Below are 20607 nucleotides of genomic sequence, written 5' to 3' on the forward strand. Positions count from 1 at the left end.
TTCTGTTAGTTTTCCCTATTTATTTGGAGCCCATGTTGTTTCATGAGTATAACTTTAGAATTACGTCCTCCTTGTGACTTGACCCCTTTAATAGTATGAATTTTCTGGCTTTATCTCTGGTAATGCCTTTTCCCTTTAAGACTACTTTGTCTGTGATTTCTGTGGTGACACCAACTTGTTTGGTTAGGATATTCATTGTTTGTTTTCTTTCTTCCTTTTTACTTAGGACTTTTCTGTTACCTGTATTGTTTCAGTGTTTTCTTTTAAGTAGTTAGGTTTTGCTTTCTTTTGTCCCAGAGTGACAACCTTTCTTTCAAGTGAAACACTAAGATTACTTATGGTTAATATAATTATGTTTTCATTTAAACTAGCCATCATGCTAGTTCTTTTCTCTCTTTTCTTTTTTCTTTTTTTCTTTCTAATATTTTTTTAACATTTATTTATTTTTGAGAGAGACAAAGCATGAGCAGCGGAGGGGCAGAGAGAGACAGAGACATAGAATCTGAAGCAGGCTCCACGCTCCAAACTGTCAGCGCAGGGCCCAATGTGGGGCTTGAACCCACAGACCGCAAGATCATGACATGAGCCAAAGTCATGACCCACCCAGGCATCTCTCTCTCTCTCCTTCCTTCCTTCCTTCCTCCCTCCCTCCTTCCCTCTCTCCCTCCTCTTTCTTTCTTTCTTTCTTTCTTTCTTTCTTTCTTTCTTTCTTTGAAGGTGCAAGTGAGCAAGGGGCAGACAGAGAGAGAGAGAGAGAGAGAAAGAGAGAGAGGGAGAGAGAAGTGGGGTGCACCTGATACAGTGTGTCTAGTGTTTTTACTCTAGGTGGGGCTTGGGCTCATGCAATGGGAGGCTTGAGCTCACAAAGTGTGAGATCATGACCTGATCCAAAGTCAGAAAGTCAGTGCCTAACGACAGGGTCATCTAGGCACCTGGTAGTTATTTTCTACTTCCTTCACCTATTCTATGCTTTTTTTCTCCATCACCATTTACTCCCTGAATTTTCACTTGTATTGTGTATTACATTACTCTCATTTGTCATACTCTTTTTATTAGGAAAAGATAGAGTTTTCAACACCCCATTGTGTGAACAAGGAATCGTTGGATTTGGAATTGGGATTGCAGTCACTGGGGCTACTGCCATTGCGGAAATTCAGTTTGCAGATTACATTTTCCCTGCTTTTGATCAGGTGGGAGGATTTCATTTTACTATAATTGAACATTTCCTAGACAGAGTTCGGGAAGTATTGAAGTTTTGCCTCCACTTTCCCACCTCTAATCTTGGGAATTTTTTTGTTGTTGTCTTAGAGCTAATGTGTTACAAGTTATTTTGTTATGGGTATATATTTAAAGATCTGATAAAATGGTTAAGGATATGGATGGGAATAAAGGACTCCTCATGACCCGTCCTTCCTCTCTTCCCCCCTCAGATTGTTAATGAAGCTGCCAAGTACCGCTATCGCTCTGGAGATCTTTTTAATTGTGGAAGCCTCACCATCCGGGCCCCTTGGGGCTGCGTCGGCCATGGGGCTCTTTATCATTCTCAGAGTCCTGAAGCCTTTTTTGCTCACTGCCCAGGAATCAAGGTATCCTCATTTGTGTGCTACATTTGATCTCTGTTGGATAGTTCCATTTTGGTTCATTCCATTAACTAATGTGCTTATCTAGAGGAAAGCAAACAGGATTTATGGAATTTATGTGAATTTTTGTTTTATTTTTAGAAAGAGAGTATTTATTTTAGATCAGCTACCCAATTCCCAGGTTTATGGAATATTCTTATTGAAGTAGCACTGGCTTAACCCTGACATTAATTTCACAGACTTCAAAGAATAACACCATGAACATAGTTGGTTTATCCTCCCCCTCTTTCAAAGCTCTGTTTCTTTCTAATGGGCCTTTCTCACTTAAGGGATTCTGGGTTAATTTTAATAAATCTGTTTAGTGCATGCATATTTGCCTGAAAGTCAGAGGGATAGGACTTTTGCTTCATTCTAAGAAAAAACCTTTATTATCCAGATGTGTTTTCCAGTCCAGGTAAGGTAATACTTGATCAAACAAGGTTGAAGCATCTCTCTCTTCTTTTCTTTAAGTTTATTTTTATTTATTTTGAGAGAGATAGAAAGAGCAAGTGGGGGAGGGGCAGAGAGAGAGGGAGATAGAATACCGAGCAGGCTTTATGCGCTGACAGCCCAGAGCCCAATGTGGGGGTCGAACTCACAAATCGTGAATACATGACCTGAGCCACCCAGGTGCCCCAGTATGTCGTAATTTTTTCCATGATCTTTTCGATTTCTGTTTGCAAGAGCTTTCCAGGGAATCATGATAGAAACTCCTATATCTACCTAGGGCTGTGTGTGAGTTTGATAACATGAATTGGTTGTAAACATGTGTCTGTTTTATTTTTATTTTTTCTACCAGAGCAAAGTCACAAAGGTTTTTTTTTTTGTTTTTGTTTTTTCAATTGAGTAGAGGTTGCATAATTTTTCAATGTAAGCTAGAAGTGGTAGGTTGGGACAGAAGCCACATTTGAAGTAACAGGTATTTTTGTGCTCGAGCTGAACATTCATTCACATTTATAGTTTAAATGCTTACCCAGCATTTTTTAGAATAGATTTTTGTTTCTCAATCCCTACTTTCTTTGCTTCCCTCTTTTCTCTTTTCTTTTTAATACCAAATGAAAACAGTACAAAATGCTAAAAACACATGAAGAAAGCAGATGAAGAGAAACTAAAGTAGGAACATAAAGACATTGTGTATTATGGTAAGCAATGTGTTCTGTTTTACAGAAAATAGTGAGATTTGTGCTATCTTTTAAAATGTTCATTTTTTTGAGAGAGAGAGAGAGAGAGGGAGAGAGACAGAATCCCAAGCAGGCTCCACATTGTCAGCGCAGAGCCCGACATGGGGCTTCATCTCACAAACTGTGAGATCATTGAGCCACCCAGGCGCCCCTGTGCTAGTTTTTCAAATCAGAATCCTTCTATTGAAAATAGTGTAAAATTGATTCTGAAAGCCAAATGTAGTTTGTTTCAAGGAATCTTAATTGAGTCTTTGAGATAAATTCAGATTTCTTTTAATAACTCTTCCTCTGTAACACTGGTATTTATGCAGTTGTTGAACAGTCATTAAAAACTAGACATAAGTTTGTGATTGGGGACAAAGTGGTGTAGTAAGACCTCAGGCTCTGGTTTCAAAACTGTGGGAGAATCCCTGGGGTAGCAAAGAGTATAACTTTGAGCAGATTATTTGGTCTTTCTTTTAATCCTTTGTCTCTCTCTTTCTAAATTGAGGAAAATAATAGCAGCCTCCTCATGGGTTGCTATGAACAGTAGTATCCACATTGAGTGCTTGGCCCATTTAACACATGTGCCACCTGCTGGTATCATCTTCTTCCTTGTCAAAGTCCTTCTCAAGAAGATCCTGGAGCCCTTTCCTCTCGACTGGAAGTGGGCAGTATCCACACTTTTCTTTCAGCTTTGCAATGTAACTGGACATTCAATTGCCCAGATCATAAAGTTCAGTGGATTATTTTCCACTTAGGAAATGAAGACCCTATTATTCATGGAAAAGGAGGAGATTTTCATATATTAAAATTAGAGAAGAGTTACACTTGAAAGTATCAGCAGAGTATTAGAAGATACTGACTACTTTGCTTCTTGCAGCTTCCTTTTATTATGTGTCTGCAAGTTTAGCTTTTTAAAAAAAATTTTTTTTAGTATTTATTTTTGAGAGAGAGAGAGAGACAGAGCCTGAGCCAGGGAGGGGCAGAGAGAGAGGGAGATTCAGAATCCAAAGCAGGCTTCAGGCTCTGAGCTGTTAGCACAGAGCCCAGCACGGGGCTCCAGCTCATGAACTGTGAGATCATGACCTGAGCCCAAATTCGGATGCTTAACCGACTGAGCCACCCAGGTGCCCTGCAAATTTAGATTTTTAAGAGAAGAACAATATCTTAGTTACCAGAATATGGTGAACATCTGATAAATACTCATTTAACAGGTGGAATTTTTTTGGGGTGGGACAACATGTAAAATTTATAATAAGTGGGAATTAGGCTAAAAATACAAGATTTCTATAATTAGTAACAATTAGTTGCCGAAATATCAACCCTTTATAAGTGAGTTTACTGGGCTACATTTTGTACTGAAATTGTCTTTAAAAAATCTGTTTTTGCAGGTGGTTGTACCCAGAAGCCCTTTCCAGGCCAAAGGACTTCTTTTGTCATGCATAGAGGATAAAAATCCTTGTATATTTTTTGAACCTAAAATACTTTACAGGGCAGCAGGTAAAGGTTTCCTTTATTTGATAGTTGTGAATATCTTTATGTATTTTGTTTTACTTAGCTCAAAAAAACTATAACTTTTTTATAAGCTTGATTTATATTTTCCTTATTTATAGAAGGTTCTGATTGCTCTCTTCTATACTTAGTTTGTCTTTCACTGTATATTTTATTTTAACTTTAGGGAAAATCCATCTAGCTGTTTTATGTTTTGATTGTGGAAACAAAGAAGCAATGTGAAATGTTAGTAAGAATATAGGGACTTATTTAGGTACATAGTAGATGCCTAGTAAATGTAGGTTGAATGGAAAAGTGAATGAGCGCATTGTGCCAAATAATATCTAATATCTTTCCAGCTAAAGTGTCTTTATAGGTCTTTATCTAAATCAGAATACATTTGGTAGTGAAAGGGGCACTGTTAATGCTGTGACATCAGGTCAACACTGGAATGACTGTCTAAGGCAAACTGAGATGTTCAGTTACATTTCCTTAAGTTCAAAATCATAATCCTGTAAACACTCATCTGTCAGCTATAATGGAAATTACTTATCAGCTATAATGGAAATTTTAAATATCAAACTATTCTGTCTAAAGTATATATTTTTATTTTTTTTATTTTTTATTTATTTATTTTTTTAATGTTTATTTTTGAGACAGAGAGAGACACAGCATGAGCAGGGAAGGGGCAGAAAGAGAGGGAGACACAGAATGTGAAGCAGGCTCCAGGCTCTGAGCTGTCAGCACAGAGCCCAACTTGGGGCTCGAACTCACGAAGTGTAAGACCATGACCTGAGCCGAAGTCGGACGCTCAACCGACTGAGCCACCCAGGCGCCCCTAAAGTATATATTTTTAAACCTAACTGTAAGCAAATGACAAAGACCCAGTTACCAGCTTTACTTTTTTAAACCTGATCTTAAGCAAATGACAAAGAGGTATATTTTATTTTGAATTCAAAGGACATTGCTTTGGCAAATATTTCTTTTTCTTGAATAGTTAGGCCTAACATTTTTTATCGTGATATGATTTGCATACAATAAAGTACACAGATATTAAGTGTTCAGTTTGGTAGATTTTTTGACAGTCTTAGAAATCCAGGTAAAGATTGTGAAAACAAAATCTAGAAAAGTTTCATTACTCTAGGAAGCTCCTTCTGCCTCTTCCTTGCCAATCTATTCTCTTTGCACCAAACTTAGCCAGTTGCTGATTCTGTCCCCAGAGATAAGTTACACGTTTTGAGGGCTCATGTAAATGAGTCATACTCATGGGTATGAGTATACCCAGACACCCTGGTGTATTGGGTAATACACCAGGAATGAAATTGGTGTGTCACAAGGTAGATGTAGATTTAACTTTGTAAGAATCTACTGAAGAGTTTTTCAAAGTGGTCATGTCATTTTATACTTTCACTGGAAATGTTTCAGAGTTCCAGTGCTCTTAAGGTAAACATATTTTAAATGGAATCTTTTCGGTTTTTAGGAACTCTGTTGTGATCTATATCTCATTATGGAATTAAAAATAGCATAAGAATTTAAAGTCTTGAGGTGGATAGGAAAACACTGATGGCATCACACTGAATAACTCTTTGATTGCTGATTACTGTGGATACTCTATGGGTATTATACTTGTAAGGCCAACCAACTGTTCAAGCCAATCAACGAATGCAGATTTTTTCAGTACATATTTAATGAATGGAGTGAATAAGAAACTTGGAAAAGTAATATTCATTTTGCTGCAAATTTTGAAACCAAGATTCGTAAGGGAAATGTTTAATGTGACAGGATTCCAGCTAAGAGAAAGAGCTTGAGAAATTTTTTTTTTTGGCCTGGGCCCTAGAAGAGATTATGAAAGACCCTGATGAGGAATGGGGCTCAAAAGTTTTTCAGAAGTTTCCCAGTGATTGATTATGTGCCATTTCAAGGACTTGAACTCTGAATCTTTTCTTGACCTCTAGGGGCTCAGTAAACAGAAAAACACAAGTTCTTTCACAGCTACAGAACTTCTCTGCAGAAGAGAGTAGGCGAGGAAAAAAGCTAGCCATCAAAATCTTTATATGGATGTTCTCTAGAGTTGATCCTTGGGTCAGCAGCATAAGCATCCTGGGAGCTTATTAGAAATGCAAGTTATAAAATTAATGTCTTCTGTAAAAATTTCAAGCATCAACAGAAAGTGAAAGTTCCTTTTCCCTACCCCCAACAGCTTTTCTCAGACATTTTTGTGTGCATTTTTAATTGCATGCATATGTGAATTTATAGAACACATTTACATATAAACAGTTATATAAGATCATACTATAGACATTGTTCTGTAACTTACTTTTTGAGTCTTTTTCCATGTGTTTACATTTATACAAATCTGTGAATGTATAGAGCATATATAAACATATAATAAAAATAACATATTATAACTATTCTGTAATTTGCTTTACTTACCAATATGGTAATTTATTTTGGATATATTTCAGTGTATACAATTTCAATGATTTAGCTGATTTTTAGTTCATAAATTATGGCACACTCAAAGGAATTTTATTCTTTCTCCTATTATGGAACTTTGAGTTATTTGTAAATTGTGCTTATTCTAAACCATGTTGAAGTAAACATCTCTTTTATTTATATGCATATATGTTGTATACACACAAACACACACACATGCGCATGCATAGAAGGAAGAAATTACAAGCCTATGTTCTTTATTGTTTAAATTATAAAACCTATGTTTCTTAATTCCATTCTTGTCTTTGAAAAGTCTCATATATTCATTGATTAAGCCCTGAGTAATAAATGATTAAAGCCAGACACTGCACGTCTCTAAATGCAGTGGAAAAACTAGAAGGATAACGTATATTGACACAGGTCCTGTGGGGAGACAAACAGTTTACCTGTTTATGGCCTGAAAGCTAAGAATGAAAGCTGGAAATGTTTGCTAGGACATTTAACTTGAGAATACTAAGAATAAAAGTCTTGCATTTTTATTCTCTTGTATATCAGAATTTTGCTTGTTCTTGTATTTTTTTAAGACATCTTTTTTCTGTATTCTGTCATCATGAAAAATGTTAGTCTTCTTTGTTAGAAGTTCATCTTGAAATAACTGGTCTCAACAGTTTGTTACCCTCTTGGAAATGTCATCATAGTATCTGTGCCCACAGACTAGATGTCATTGAGAGCAGCGTTTAACCTGTTATTTCTAAATTATAGTTTTAGTTTTTAGTCTTTTAATTATATTTTTAGTTTTAAAGTCTTTGTTTAAGTAAGCAGAAAACATTAAAGCATTCTATTTCTTCTTTTTGCATCTTCAGTGTAATGATTCTTCTTTTCCAAGAACACGTTATCTCTATTTATTCTAACTTTTGTGTCCACTGATAAATTGTGTAGATATTGTAATTAGGTTTGACACCTTTGTTGTTAGAGTTATTTTGAGATGCTTAGGGTCTTTTTTGCCTGTATGGTTGGGATATTTTTTTCCATTACATATTTCCAATAGGTTTTTATTACTGGTATATAGAAAAGGTATTGATTTTGTAGGTTAGTATTCCATTTGGAGACCATTCCCAATTCCCTGGTAATATTTTAGTTAAGTATCTTAGACTTTCTAGGTGGAAAACCTTATCTTCTATAGCTAATAATAGAGGCAGAGAGGGAGAGAGAGAATCCCAAGCAGGCTCCATGCTGACAGTGCAGAGCCCTACATGGGACTCAATCTCCCGAGCCCTGAGCGAAAATCAAGAATTGGACGTTCTACCGACAAGGCCATCTAGGTGCCTCTCCACGGTGTTGAATTTTACCAAATTCTTTCTAGATATCTGATGAGATGATTATCTGGTTTCTCTTCTTTGATCTCTTGATGAGGGTATATTTCATTAACCTATTTTCTGATGTTTCAATTCTTGTATTCCTGGGATAAATTCTACTTTATCAATGCATTGCTCTTTCAGCATATTGCTGGATTCAATTGAAGATTTTTTAAAAAGAGCTTTATGTTCATATGTAAAATTGGACCATAGTTTTCTCTATTTACATGTATGAATATAAGCATATATTTATGTGTCAAATTGGTCTATAGTTCATCATTCATTCAGAATCAGAAGTTACCCAAGTCTGGTTTCAGAATCAAAGTTGTTCCAGTCTTACAGGATGAACTGACATGCTTGCTTTTTCTGTGCTCCAGACTGGACTGAATAACTAGGAATGATCTGTTCTATAAGGTTTAATATAATTTGCTTGTAAAACTATCTGGTTCTTGCGAGTTTGGGGACACATCTTTGACTTTCTTTTGAGTATCTTTTATGGTTGTTGGACTACTACTTATTCTTGAGTAAATGTTGGTCATTTATATCTTTGTATAATGTATTTATTCCTTGGATTTTTAAACTTAGTAGTATAAAACTTTTCTTTCCTAGTATCATTTGATTAAATATATTAATGCATTTAAATTATTTATCATGCTTATCTGATAATTAATACTTGATAAATGTCATGTACTAAAAGATGTTTCTGTATTATTTAAAAATCTCCAATGACTTATTTTAATATTAACGATCTTAAGCATAAACTTTATGCAGCCTGTTGAGCCATGAGCACAACTCAGAGTGTTTGAATTAAGGAGAGAGAGAAAGGTAAAGATTTCAGAGAGCTTTAGGAGGAGAGGCCAGCCAACGTTCAGCCAGTTTCAGGAATAGCTGGTCCAAAATGGTTTTGTGAAGAGGGAGAGATTGATCTTGTGGTTTAGGATCTGTTGGTTGGGCAATTCAGTTTTCGCAAGAAGGTGGGGAAGAATGATTTCTGGGTCGGCAGTCATATCATGGCCACTCTAGGACATTTTTAATCCTTCAGGGACTCTTACAGATTATTTAGGATTATTTACGACATATGCTAGCTAGTTGGATGTGCATTGTATCATGTTAAATCAAACCAGTCTTCTACTTTTGATTATAGGCAGTTCTTAATATGTTTCTCAAAATGTGTGCAAAGGCAGATGTCTAAAAGTAAAATATGGACTTACGTGTGATAAACAGTGTTCTTTATGAAGAAAGTTAAAATATAAAATTTCCAGTTAAACCTCACCATGTGAACATAGTTGTCAATGACATAGCATACAGACAGTAATATTAACAAGCCAAAACTGAACTGTTGATTAGCAGATGGGGTGTATTTAGTTGATATTTTCATAGCTGATCTAAAGAATTTTAAATTAGGAATACAAGGCACACAAAAAGCTCTTTAGGAGTTTTCATGTTTAATGTATGTGAGTGTGCATTGAACAAAAAGTTAAAGATGTATAAATTACTTATACTTACAAGTTAGATAGTAAGCACTAAATTTTTAAGACCACTAGGGTTATATTTAGTAATTTTCACATACTTTTCACAGATAGAAATAAAGTGGTCAGGCTTATAAAAATTGCAGCTGGAAAAAGTTTTTTAATAACTTGAAATATGTATTAATTTTATCAATACTTTTTAGCATCCGTCAGTGTTGTATTTGAATTTATGGATTCTACCTAATTTATCTTTTTTATCTCTAGCATTGAATATAACTCGGGATTATGAAGTGACTATTAAGTAAATGATATTTGACTTAAGCCACTAGACTACAAATCATAGTTTCTGGCTGTGTAAGTATGCCTGGAGTCCTTCATAATTAGGTAGTTTTAATCCATAATTTGATATGAGGGGATTTATATGAAAGAAAAAGAAAGATATGAAGGAGTGACACACAGCACAACACACAGAGACCAACAAAGGGTGATATGTATGTGGAGAGTTTAAAGAATATTTGCTTTATTGAATATAAGGCCCATTTAATGTCTAAAAATTTAATTTGAGAAAATGAGGGTGAATTGCTAGAGGTCAATGAGAAATCTAGATTTAAATCTTGATTGGTTTCAGGGAAAATAACATTTATTTATTTATTTATTTATTTAAAGTGTTTATTTATTTATTTTGAGAAAGAGAGCAAGCACGAGTTGGGGAGGGGCAGAGAGAGGAAGAGAGAGAATCCTAAGCAGGTTCTGCCCTGGCAGTGCAGAGCCCAACATGGGGCTCAGACTCACGAACCACGAGATCATGACCTGAGCCAAAATCCAGTGGGATGCTTAAACATCTGAGCCACCCAGGCACCCCAGCAATAATTTATTAAGATTATGTTTTCGGGGTGCCTGGGCAGCTCAGTTGGTTGAGTGTATGACTCTTGGTTTTGGCTCAGGTCATGATCTCACCGTTGTAGGATTGAGCCCCAGAATCTAAAGCAGACTCTGCACTGTCAGTGCAGCTCTAAACTCACTCACAGCACAGATCTATTTGTGAGATCACGTGACCTGAGTCAAAGTCAGGTGCTTAAGGGACTGAGCCACCCAGGCGTCTCCAGAGTCTCCACTTATTGTTGTCTCCTTAGTCTCCTTTGTTTTGGGATAGACCATTCTTTTGTCTTTTTTGTCTGTTATGACCTTCACATTTGGTAGAATGTCCTTCAATCAGTATGTCTGATGTTTCTTCATGATTAAGTTCAGGTTATGTAGATATTTGGGCAAGGATACCCCTGAAGTGATGCTGTGCCCTTCTCAGAGTATCACGTTGTGATAACACATGATGGTGTTCTCAGCTTGCTTGTTTTGACTTTTCTGTTATTTGTATATACTACCCTACTGCTTAGAATGCCAACCTTTTGCTTTTGTGCATCTGATTATATTCATTCTTCAGGATCTATCTTTTTTTGTGGTTTTCTCTATTTGCTCTAGTTAATCTGCTTTCTCACTTTTCTGCAATCCTTTTACTCTAGTTCTCCATAAGACCTTGACATGCTCATGGTGTGAAGACCTATGTTATCATGTGGCTGTGATCTTCAATCACTGTCCCTTCTAAGAGACTTCTCTGGCTTATTCCCTTGATATTGAGACTTACTGTATCAGTCTATGCTGTCCACACATGTTCCTAATAATCACCACCGGTTAAAATAGTATGAAAAGTTTAGTACTTAATTATTTTTTATTAAAAGTTAATTTTGTCTTTTAATTAGATAGTAATATTATAACAACTATTATAAGGACAGCTCATATTGACAAATAATATTGGTAACAGTATATTGATTTGGTCTTACTCATATAGACTGTTAATCTTTAGATTTTCAGTATTTTGAGGTGAAGAGATGATGGGAAAATTGGGGAATAATTTAAAAGTAATTACTACAATTACGATAATTACTATAGTAATTACTATAATTACTACAATTATACCAAAAAAATTCACTTAGATTTCTTGTTCATATATTTTCTTATCTTTAACATCAGTGTTAGGAGGAGTTGTTGGTATGGAAGTGAAAACTGTTAAAAGTGTGATCATAAGTAGCCTCACCTGAAAGATTATTTGGAAAAATAATAATTATAATACAGAGATACTGGTTGATGGTTAAATATCAGTTTTATACAGCAAATGATAATAGTAGTAAGAATAACCGTTCCTAGAATGAAAAATTTATAGTTTTAATGACTATAACAATGACATTGAATTATTTCAAATGTAAAACTGTCTTCTTCCTAAGAACTGAAAGGATGACCACAGTGATTAACTGAATATGTCCTCATTCTGTCCTTATGACACGGTCGACAGACAAATGCTACTTTCCACAGTTTACAGATGGGATACTGGGGCATAAAAGTGCTACAATGCTTTCTAAGAGATCACCAATTTAGTTAGATGCACAGACAGGGTTGGCAAATGGGTTCTTGGTTGGGTGAATTTTCCCACCCTCTCCCATTAGACTGTAAATTCTGACAAATTCGGTAGACTTTCTCAGGTATGAAGATTTCCAATATGTTGTTAGTAATCAGGCAGCATTGAAGTAACATTTTAGAAATATACTCTGTTTCTTTTTAAGAAGAACATTTATGTTTTATCACTGCATCATGTATAATGCAACATGAATAAAGCCCTACTGACTTTCACATTTGTGAGGAAACTAGCATTACTGCAGATTAGTGCCAGGGCAGAGAAATGACCCTATTATCTCTGTAATGGTAATATTGTGCCTCACAGGGAAACTTGCATCATTAAGAGTGAGTTATTATTTCTTGCAGACACTTTCTGCATGTGTTATTAATATATGAAGCCAGAAGGAACTGAAAAGGTTTTCCTGGGGACTTTGGTATATAATTTAAAGCTTTCCCCTTTACCTGAAACAGCACATAAATGTATGTTGACTGGTGTTTGTAGATGCACACACACACACACACACACACACACAACTTCACACCTCCATTTCTTTGTACACATCTTTGCTTTCTACATAGAATTCCCTCTGTATTTTCTCATCATCTCCAAGACCCCTGTCAATTGTGCCCTCCATGGTGGTACCGCTTCCTTGATTCTTACAACCAGGTTGTTGCTTCCCTCTGTATTCCTAGGGCAATTTATCCCTACCACTGTCTCTTGTTTTTGTTTGCTGATTGTGTCTTCCCATCTTCATACCTCCCAGTTGAGTATGTGCTTGTCAAAGACAGGGACTGCCTCTTTTAATTTCATATTCCAGTACGCTGTGTGATACCTGTATATATTGGCTATACAATAACTATTAAATGAATAAAAATATATAATACATAGTATATACATTTATATACAGCCTTATTTTAAAAATGTGTTTAAGATGACAAAACAAATTACAAGAAAATTAGAAGGAAAAAAGTAGGAGGATGAGGAAAAAAATTAGGGCGGGCATGAGCTAATTCATGCCATGAATCTGTAAGTATATATGTAATGTGACTGTAAGTGCATTTGCAATTACAAAGGAAACATATGTATGGAATTTACAATGTATGTTTTAAAAATCTGATATTTGAGCAAAAAATTGCATTTTTTAATTTTGGTTTTAGAGTTCTTATTTTTCTGGGTCACACATTTGTGTTAATATATATCTGATATTGAAGGGTTTGTCTGGAATATTCATTAGTGCTACGATTTGAATGTAATCAGCATTTGGTGAAATGGAATGGTCTCATTTGGTCCCACTGCTATGAAAACAGGATTCTGTAATATGACTGTATAGGGGCTCTTCAGTTCTTGAAGTTTTCTGCTGTAACTCCTCTTACCTGTTCTCTTTCAAAAATCACATAGTCATGGAGTAGGAATGCAAGAATGCTTATTTGTAATCATAAGCTTCTCTTGGAGTAAGTATCTTTTACATTGGGGTAGCTAAGGTACTTGTGAGTTACGGCTTACCCTCTAAGTGACCTGTGTGCCACGTTTAAATAAACAAACATATTAAAATTGTATTCTTATTCTCCGGCTCTCAGGATTAAATTTATGTGACTCTAGTAGATTTTTTGGTTGTTATTAATATGAGACTCTTCTTGAATATAATTCCCTGCACGATTTTGTTGATGGAGAACAATGCCTTGTTTGCCATCTCATTCCTTAATTAAGTGTTAAAGTAATGAGGTCTTATTATGCTGGGTAATTTATTTAATACAATGAAGCAGTTAGTCACTCACTGGCAATTTCTCAGAGAAAGTGGGCCAAGATGCTAACCCACTTCTTTTAGTGTGCCAGCCATTAGAATTGTGCGTTCCAGGGATTTGCTAATCAGCTGGCAACTGATATAAAAGGCGGGAAAGACGGGACTCTTGAATGACAGCCACTGACTCACTGAAAAGACAGTGTGTGTACTGGCTTCAAGCCTTGTCTATTGGTATGCAGATCTTGCTGCCCTAGGAAAGACGACTTGATGATGACAAAGAGCCTATGGTGCTACCTTTCACAGGTTTGCTGGATATCATCAGCAAACTACCATCACTTTGGTTTAGCAACTGAGAACTGCTAAGTAGAATATACTACTCCAGTTGAATGTTTGTCTTCCTTCTGTGTGTTCCTTTATCCAGCCATATATCTGTTGGTTCATCTGTCCATCAAATACTGGATTTAAGCTGTCAATAAATGGGCTGGAATTAACCTCTGAAAGCACTGTTTAGAATTGAGGTTGGCAAACTTTTTCTATAAAGGAAGAGGTAGTAAGAATTTTAGCCAATAGGCCATGCTATCTTTTGTAACTACTCAATTCTGCTGTTGTAGGTTAAAAACAACCATAGATAATATATAAATGAATGGATGTGGCTGTACTCCAGTAAAATATTGTTTATAAAAATTGACTTGCTTACTCCTGGTGTGGATGGAAGTATCTGGCTCAACATAATTTGTGTGCTACACAAGAACTTTTAAAGAAATGCTTTTAATTCTTATGAGTTTAAAAAAATTTTTTAACGCCTATTTATTTTTGAGAGAGATGGACAGAGCATGAGCAGGGGAGAGGCAGAGAGAGGGGTAGACACAGAATCTGAAGGAGGCTCCAGGCTCTGAGCTGTCAGCACAGAGCCCCATGCAGGGGCTTGAACTCACGAACTGTGAGCCAAAGTTAGATGCTTAACCAACTGAGCCATCCAGGCGTCCCTGCTTATGAGTTTTCTAACACAGCTTGTGTCTCATGTTTGTTAGTTAGCTTACTTGTCATCTGCTTTGAGTAGTTTTGTGGATTTTAGTGTATAGTTTAAATGTATTGGTGATTTTAAAAATATTCATTTCTTTCTCTGGCATTGATTATAGAAATGTTATTGGATTGGAAATATAAAAAAAAGAAAAGAAAAAACTTTCCATATCACTGAGAATAGTACCATTAAATTTGATAGTATTTATTTATTTATTTATTTATTTTTACATTTATTTATTTTTGATAGACAGCGAGAGACAGAGCACAAGTGGGGGAGGGGCAGAGACAGGAGGAGACACAGAATCTGAAGCAGGATCCAGGCCCTGAGCTGTCAGCACAGAGCCCCTAAATTTGGTAGTTTTTTAAAAATCATTTATAAGTAAAATCTATATTTTTGACATGAAAACATGGCCAAGATATGTTGCCATGTGAAAAAATAGTGAGATGATAGAAGACTTCTGAACAGGGTGTACAATGTGATTCTATATGTGGAAAAAAAGATTCACATGTGTTGATAAGTGTGCATACTTGACTATTATAAATATCTGAAAAGACACTGAATCAGTCATGGTTCTTCACTTTCAAGCCGAGATCAACTCTGGCCAATATAAAAGCAGAAAAGATTTATTGAAGGATAATGGATAGCTGAGATATCTTTGCAGTGCCTAAGAGCCAGGCTTAGAGGCCATATGTCTAAAGCAATACCCAAAATTCCACCGCATAACTGGTTTTGCAAAGATGCCCCAGCACCTATTGGTGGATGTGGAACTGCAGTCTTGAATATTGACACCACTGAATCTGAATGCTGGATCTGCCTCCACTGTTACCCATACTCTAGGATGAGTTCTGGGTACTTGCTGCTCTTCTGTGTCATCAGCTTCCATTTCAGAGTCTGCCTTTGATTGGCAGAGCCCACATGTTGTGCCCTAGCTGCAAGGGAAGCTGAGAAAGTGCATATGTGGACCTTACTTCTATAGTGGATAAAGTGCCTTGCCTCATCAGATGGGGCATTTCCCCAATTTAGGAAGAGGGTTAAGAAGCGTGGATGACAGAAAGAATGAAAGCTGTCCCCTCATTCACCCAGGAAGTTGTTGGTATTGATTACTTCTGGGCAGTGGAGTTGGAAGAACTAACCGGGGCTCAGAGGGAACCTTTTTTTTTTTTTTACTCTTCTTTGCTCTTTGAATTAAAAAAAAAAAAAGATTAAAACAACAATGATAAAAGATTATGGGGAAAGTCAACAAAAGGGAACTATTTTTCCCCACCACTTCTGCTGTTTCACTGCTCTCACACGGAATTCAAGAGGGCTTCCTAGCCTAATGGGGCAATTCCATCAACTTCCTACTCAATTTCATTTAAAAATTCACCTCATGATTTCCTCTGGAATTCAGTCAACTCTATATTGCTTGTGTTTGGTTGGGCAGAAATAATCATGAAATAGTTTTCTCTGGGATACCAGTGGCTTATGCTTCCTTTAGCCCGGTAGAGCTGCTTTAGCATATCTCTTCGAGATCTGCAGGATTCAGCTCTGAAAATTAGGGTGTTGTCGGCTGCCACAGTGGATGAAGTGTTCATAGAAGGCGCAAAAATAAAATATGCTTAAATATTTGGCCCTACTATGTATGTTTCATTTTTCAAACCTCCATAAATTTGCTTCTTGATAGAAAACTTGTCTGAGAACTTATTTCAGTCTGATCAAGTTTTAGCAGACATGTTAAAATTTTTTTTAGAATGGTTTTAGATTTACAGAAAAGGTATGGAGATAGTACAGGAGAGTTCCCATATACACCACATGCAGTTTTCTGTATTATTAACGTCTCCTATTAGTATGGCATATTTATTACAGTTGACACATATATTGACACATTGTTGACCAAAGCCCTAACTTTAAGTAAGATTTGATTAGTTTTTATCCAAAGTCCTTCTTCTGTTACAGGATCGCTGATATATTTTATACATTTACATTGTACTTTTTCATATGTGTAGTGATGTCATGGAGCCATATAATAAATGCTATTTCTGTTTTAAATAACTTAGGGAATTTGGGGGAAGAGTAAAATAAAGCTTTGCCACAATGAAATTCTTATATTCTCTTATGCACAAATGCCACATGAAAAAAAAATAACTTTTTATTTTTTTCCCCCATTACATATTCAGTTGAACAGGTTCCTGTAGAACCATACCACATCCCCCTGTCCCAGGCTGAAGTCATACAGGAAGGGAGTGATGTTACTCTAGTTGCCTGGGGCACTCAGGTCAGTAACATTTATAAGAACCAATAATGTCCATATTGTGCTTGGAAGCTCTCATTTTTAATCCTGATACTATAAAAATTTAAAGTGTTTTTCTTCTGTCTCAAATTTTAGTCTTGCTTGTGCTACATCTGTATTTGGTATTGATTTCTGGTTGAAAGTGAGGTGCCTATTCAGTTATATTAAAATATATATGAATGTGGTAAAACCATTAAAATCTGTTGAGTTTATGCAAATGGATTCATTCAAAACTGTTTCTTTTGAGGCACATATTATACATCACTCACTCTGGCTTCTGCACTTGACCTGGTGTCTTTTTCATCACATCTGCTGCCATCTCATGTGATTATGTAGCTGGCCACGTGGGACATCTAGTGATCCAGCATCCGAGTTCTATACCTTCCTCTGTTCCAGCGAGCCTCAATTCTGATCTGTCTCCTTTTTCCCAGTGCTTGTCATGCTGCCCTGCCTCCAGACTTTGAAACTCGGGACTCTTTGCTCCTCTGGCCATAGACTTCTATCTTTGACTTTTCTCTCTCCTTCTTTTAAAGAAATGGTCCATTTTTCTTTCTTCTGTGTAAAGGAAATACTTATTTTTAGAAAATTTGGTGCAACGTTAAATAACGAAAATAATAGAAATCATTTATAATACCACAACCTCCTACTCTCCTCTCCACTCGATGTTTGGCTTGGAGAGCCAGTCCTCCTGGTTTCTTACCTCCAGTGGGAAAATCTTGTATCTGTATCCCTTTCACGCAGCATGCATCCTTGCCTCTCTTTGTAATAGGGAAGTTAGTGTATTGGATACTATGTCCTATAACTTGCTTTTTCCTCATACCTTCCATGTCTGCTGCCACTCCTTTCTTCTTTCTCTTTGTACTCAAAAGAAGAGGTGTCTGGTTTTTATACCTACCTCTACAAATCTTTCAGATTATATTCTCTTTTACCTTCTCCAGGTCTGTAACTTACCAGCTAGTCCCTTCTCTCTTTTGCATCTTCAGTTTCTTCTTTCCACGTCCCTTTTATTAACAAGGTGTATATTTCTTAGGGGCGCCTGGGTGGCTCAGTCGGTTAAGCGTCCAGCTTCGGCTCAGGTCATGATCTCACAGTTCATGAGTTCAAGCCCCCGCATCAGGCTCTGTGCTGACAGCTCGGAACCTGGAGCCTGCTTTGGATTCTGTGTCTCCCTCTCTTTCTGCCCTTCCCCTGCTTGTGCTCTGTCTCTCTCTGTCTCAAAAATAAGTAAACATTGCAAAAAATTTAAAAAGGTGTGTATTTCTTCTCTATCTAAAAAATACCTTTTCTCTACCCTGCTTTTCCCTTAAATACCAGTACATCTCCTCCTTTCTTTTATCACTAAACTTGAACAACCATTTTCTACTACCTATATTTAATTCCTTAACTTCCTTATGTTCTTGTACCTATGAGTTCTGTTCCCACTAATTTACTACAATTATTTCTGCTAACATTCCTAATTTTCTAATGATTAAATCCAACCCTTATCCCATATTGCTATGGTGTATGATACTGGCTGCTGTTTTTATGAAACACTTTCTTCTTTAGTTTCTGGGAGATATTGTCTCCTGAGTTTTCTTTGTGTTTTTTGTTGTTGTTGTTGTTGTTTTCTCTCTTTCTTTCTTTCTTTCTTTCTTTCTTTCTTTCTTTCTTTCTTTTTTTAAAGTGAGCTCCTCCTTCTCCATTTTCCCCTTAAATGTTGGTCATCTACAGGGTTCCACAATCTGCTCTTTACTTCTCCTTCCTCATGCCCTCTCTAGAAACTCAACCTACTCCTGTGACTTTACCTTCTGTATGCTGATATCTTTAGAATCAATGTCTCTATCAATGACTGCTCTCCTTTTCTTTGAGAACATCTTTCCAACCGTTTTCTAGACATTTGTGTTTGATTATTTTGGTAGAATATGGGGTTCAACATGTCTAAGATGTTTAATTCTTCATGAAAATCAGTTTCTCTGACTTTAAACACTGTTTCTATTAATGATATCAGAATTCAGTTAGTTTTTCAGGTCTCAATCTCTAGTTATTCTCTGCTGTTTTTATTTCAGGTTCATGTCATGCGAGAGGTGGCTTCCATGGCTCAAGAAAAGCTTGGAGTGTCTTGTGAAGTCATTGATCTGAAGACCATACTACCTTGGGACATGGATACAGTTTGCAAGGTATGAATACAGTTTGATAGGGTGTCATTTCCTTAAACTCTTGGGGAATATTTACTGGCAGTTTGCAGAGTTGTTTTGAAATTTTGAGCTTCATGAGCACTTTCACCTGATTGAAAACTTTAAAAATTTACACCGTGACAGAAGCATGTGGTGTATAATCAGTTTAATGCTCAAGGAAACCAATCACTTGACAGTTTTTCCCTTCCATAGTTCTCTGTTTAAAATATTACAAAACTGGAGTAGTGCAAATAGGAGCATTTCAGGTATGTTGAAAGTCACCTGTGTTTTTAACTATTTATCACTTGAACTACTTAGGATTTGATAAGCATTGTTTAATATAGTCTGCTAAATGGTTTGGCTAAATTTTCATTGTCTCCTCTCCAAAAGAGATGGAGATGGATTATGTTCAAAACAAAACCAAACCAAAAAAACCCCTCTTTGCACGGTCTTAATACTGTGAATCACAGTTTAAATGTTATGTTGTGGGATTCTGGCTGCTCTTAGTTTTCTGTCTAAGCAACCGCTTGGTAGTCCCTTCTCAAGAATATAGTTCGGTTCCCATTTACTTGGCTATAACTGATATCTTTCATATTAACGTACAGATAAACATTCCCACTGTGGTATGTAAGGAAAATTAAGCCCTTTTTTTTGTGATGGTAGTATCTACTAAAGTTTAGGTAATGTTGCATATATTACTTTTCCTTGATTTACTGTTATAACAAGTGAGTCATAAGACTGAGGGTATTTTACATTTATTTTTTTAAGGAATATTAAAATTTTTTATTATTAGAAGTATTCTTAGAATATATGTATAAGACAAAGAAGGAGGGAAATGACCATGAAGTATTAAAAGTTAAGCCAGAAATTTAATTCTGCAGAGGCTGGTTTATGTATCTTGATTTTTTTTTTTTTTTTACCAATTTATTTCACAGCATTTATTGAGTACCTACATTAGGTACTCGAGTGTTCTAATAGACATATAAAATTAAGTAAGACAAGTTCCTAGAAGATTATTTTCTAGGAAACAAAAAACACTTTTTTTTAAATTTTATTTTTTATTTTTTAAAATTGATATTCAAATTAGTTAGCATATAGTGAAACAATGATTTCAGTAGATTCCTTAATGCCCCTTACCTATTTAGCCCATCCCCCCCCCCACAACCCCTCCAGCAACCCTCAGTTTGTTCTCCATATTTATGAGTCTCTTCTGTTTTGTCCGCCTCCCTCTTTTTATATTATTTTTACTTCCCTTCCCTTAGTTCATCTGTTTTGTATCTTAAATTCATCATATGAGTGAAGTCATATGACATTTGTCTTTCTCTGACTAATTTCACTTAGCATAATACCCTCCAGTTCCATCCACGTAGTTGCAAATGGCAAGATTTCATTCTTTTTGATTGCCAACTAATACTCCATTGTGTGTGGTGTGTGTGTGTGT

General features: G+C 36.1%; 1 protein-coding gene across 5 annotated transcripts in view; it reads left to right on the plus strand.

The window, feature by feature from the left end:
• Positions 1–20607, plus strand: part of BCKDHB (branched chain keto acid dehydrogenase E1 subunit beta) — a 203337-nt gene that overhangs the window by 47988 nt on the left and 134742 nt on the right. For all 5 annotated transcript variants that reach the window (XR_007462762.1, XR_007462764.1, XR_007462763.1 and 2 more), the window contains exons 4-8: positions 1057–1190; positions 1431–1586; positions 4174–4282; positions 16901–16998; positions 19059–19169. Coding sequence is in view for 2 of the 5 variants with exons in the window: in XM_049653936.1 (XP_049509893.1) it covers positions 1057–1190; positions 1431–1586; positions 4174–4282; positions 16901–16998; positions 19059–19169 (608 nt within the window). In the remaining 3 variants the exon portion in view is untranslated. The remainder of the gene's footprint in view (positions 1–1056; positions 1191–1430; positions 1587–4173; positions 4283–16900; positions 16999–19058; positions 19170–20607) is intronic.

Source organism: Panthera uncia, assembly GCF_023721935.1.
Source record: "Panthera uncia isolate 11264 chromosome B2 unlocalized genomic scaffold, Puncia_PCG_1.0 HiC_scaffold_24, whole genome shotgun sequence".
NCBI classification, from domain to species: domain Eukaryota; kingdom Metazoa; phylum Chordata; class Mammalia; order Carnivora; family Felidae; genus Panthera; species Panthera uncia.